The 2,805-nt window shown below is 40.0% G+C and overlaps 1 protein-coding gene across 1 annotated transcript; it reads right to left on the minus strand.

Annotated features, from left to right (window-relative positions):
• Positions 1-95: 95 nt before the first annotated feature.
• Positions 96-1,438, minus strand: rbis (ribosomal biogenesis factor). Its single transcript, XM_084702425.1, has 4 exons — positions 1,352-1,438; positions 930-1,046; positions 689-805; positions 96-593 (listed from the first exon to the last, which is right to left on the minus strand). The coding sequence occupies exons 2-4, from the start codon at positions 1,038-1,040 to the stop codon at positions 525-527; spliced, it is 297 nt and encodes a 98-aa protein (XP_084558551.1). The 5' UTR covers positions 1,041-1,046; positions 1,352-1,438; the 3' UTR covers positions 96-524.
• Between the last annotated feature and the right edge of the window lie 1,367 nt (positions 1,439-2,805).

Below are 2,805 nucleotides of genomic sequence, written 5' to 3' on the forward strand. Positions count from 1 at the left end.
GTCTAGCATGCTGACAACTCCATTGGTAGCCAGCTAGCCAAGGAGATGAATGCTAAGATTGTAATTGTCCATGTCACAGAATGAATTCAACTGTCTCTACCAGCAACACACTGGCATTTACTGGCAAATTTACTGAGATAAGTACAATACAGCATTTAGCATGTAAAACAATGAGTTAAATAACTCATTATTGAGCATTCTATTCAATGAATTATTAGCCTTTTGCAAAGACAGGACATTTTTTGAAATCCAGACAAAATGTGATTACATATCTCATCTACACCTTCATCTGCCCAAGCACACCGTTAAAAACTATATGGAATCCTCATCCTAACTCATTCACCTCTAATAAAACAAGTGCAGATCCCATATTCATGACCAGATCTACTTATAATAAAGTCTATCTGCAGAATATACAAGCCTAAAATAAGTCAAACTGACAGGTTCGCTCAAGGCTGCAATGACAACATCCGGGAACCAATGATGTGCTCCAGCAGTCTGTGTTGGTGACGTTCCTCCATCTTCTACAGCTGAGAGAACAGTTGAGCAGCTCCATCCACATTTACCGATTCCCGTGGAGCCTTCCGGACCACCTGACCAAAAACCAAGACAGAGAATCAGAATACAAGAGAGCCATGTGTCGGTAATCGTCTACATACCGGATGACCGTGACAATCTCAACCTTTACCTGTGTTGGCTTTGTGGGCACTTTGGCAGTGCATTTTGATACACTTTTGACATCCCTTTGCACCTCTGTGAATATCTGATTGAGGCTCTCCACCTTTTCATTTTTCACAGCATTGATCTATGGATAGAATGTTAGAAGTTGAAATCGCAACAGCACACTGGAAAGTCAGTCTTTCAATGTCGCGTAGGCCAGTTGTGCTGTAGAGAGTAATACAATTCATTGTAGCAGGTTAAGAACTTACATGTTTAAGGGTAGTGGTGACAGGTTTTGCTTTGTTCTTGTGTTTCGTCTGTTTGTTTGCCACCTGGAAGACATTCTTTGTTTTTTTACCTTTTTGTTTATTCTTGGCCATGACTACCTGAGAACGAGACGGATAATCACATGCCGCTGAGTTTTGATAAAATAGCTCACAATTTCTAAATTCCCTTCCCCATTTACATGGCTAACGCTTTCCAAGAAGGCAGTCAGTCCACTTTGTATGTAGCTAGCTAGCCTGCCTACATTTCGTTACAGTTAGGGCGTTATTTGTGTGTATGGCGAGTCAAACAGTTAGCTAAAATGAGCCCCCTGTCTTCGTCTGAAAACAGTATTTGCAGGCATAAGAATAGACAGAAATCAGTTTACACAAATAATGAAGGGAATTGAAGCAATGAAAACTCAAACCTTTCAGGGACTGACAAACTCTTCACACGTGTATGAAAACAAATGTAGTGGGTGCGTCCTTGTGACGTGTTTTCTGTGCGACCTCAACGCAAAGCCAATCAGTGTAAAGCATAGACATATATATGTCTAGTATGCGTGCTGTTCAATAGTGTACTCTAAAACATTATTTTTGTTTTACTTTACTTTTGAATATTAGGCGATTGGATATTAGTTATACTTACAAGACGAATGTATTCAACATGTTCTATTCCACATGTTATGTTGCTGGTTTTGTTTATAGAGTAGGCTAGTGTTAAATAGCTTAAGTTCAAGGTTACGGAAAGGCTTAGACGACCATTTTTTTTTTACAATAAATATTTTTGCATACATGTGTTTTTAGGGCAAATTAACAGCCAAATCAACAAACAACAGAATACAGAATACATACAATGTGCAACAATAAATATATGTACCCTCTTGCGTTTCTTTCTTACAGTTGACCATCAGGGGGCAGCCTACACATATCAATCCGCTTTCTGTGCCGCACTCAATGATTGATTCACAGAGCTGTTTTTTTTCGCAAGGCAAAGTTCTTGTGTAGCGCATGAATTCCTCGCGTTTTCTTTTCGGGTTAACGGAGATTAGTTAGTTTATGACTGCTAAACCTTGGCCTTTTTCTGGTACTAAGTCTATGTTTCTAGATGATTTATGTTCTTTCTGCACAATTAGCCGACAGCCTACAAATTAGGCCTAAACAAGGCTTTAAGTGTTATGTCTCCATATTTTACATACTTTGACCTGAATCATAATTAATGACTGACATCATTTAACATGCGTCCAGGTCAAATCTGACCAAATGTGTTCACCTCTACACATGACACTTAACATTTGAACAAATGACAAAAAACATTTGAACAAAGACAAAATCATTCTTGATTTAAACATTGACAGCATGCGCAAACACTTGAAAATAATTAATTTAAACAGCCTAGGCCTATGGATAACGAGAAAACGTGTTCTATAAACCAAAATCTTTGGGATGACTGCACTCTTGAGTAGGCCTAGGTATATTTGTATACAATTCGCAATCTGAACAATCCTTTCATGCGGGCTCAACATTAAATAGTTTTTACACGTGCATGGAACAGGTAGGCTATATTCAATATCCCCGCATAATCGTAGCAAGCTCTAAAAGATGAGGGAGCCTGCATAGCCTGCAACCCACTCACACCTTCAGAGTGCAAGCACACGCATCCACAAACGTACACGCAGAGAAAGAGTGTGTGTGGGAGAAGGAGGGAGAGAGAGAGAGAGAGAGAGAGAGAGAGAGAGAGAGAGAGAGAGAGAGAGAGAGAGAGAGAGAGAGAGAGAGAGAGAGAGAGAGAGAGAGAGAGAATGACTCCTTGCCGATCCATCGTGCGTAACTCCTCCTGCTTCTCATTTGTATTGCGCGGACATCATGTGGCCAAACCCAC

This window comes from Hypomesus nipponensis, chromosome 8, assembly GCF_054491055.1.
Source record: "Hypomesus nipponensis isolate SF chromosome 8, ASM5449105v1, whole genome shotgun sequence".
Taxonomy (NCBI): Eukaryota; Metazoa; Chordata; class Actinopteri; order Osmeriformes; family Osmeridae; genus Hypomesus; species Hypomesus nipponensis.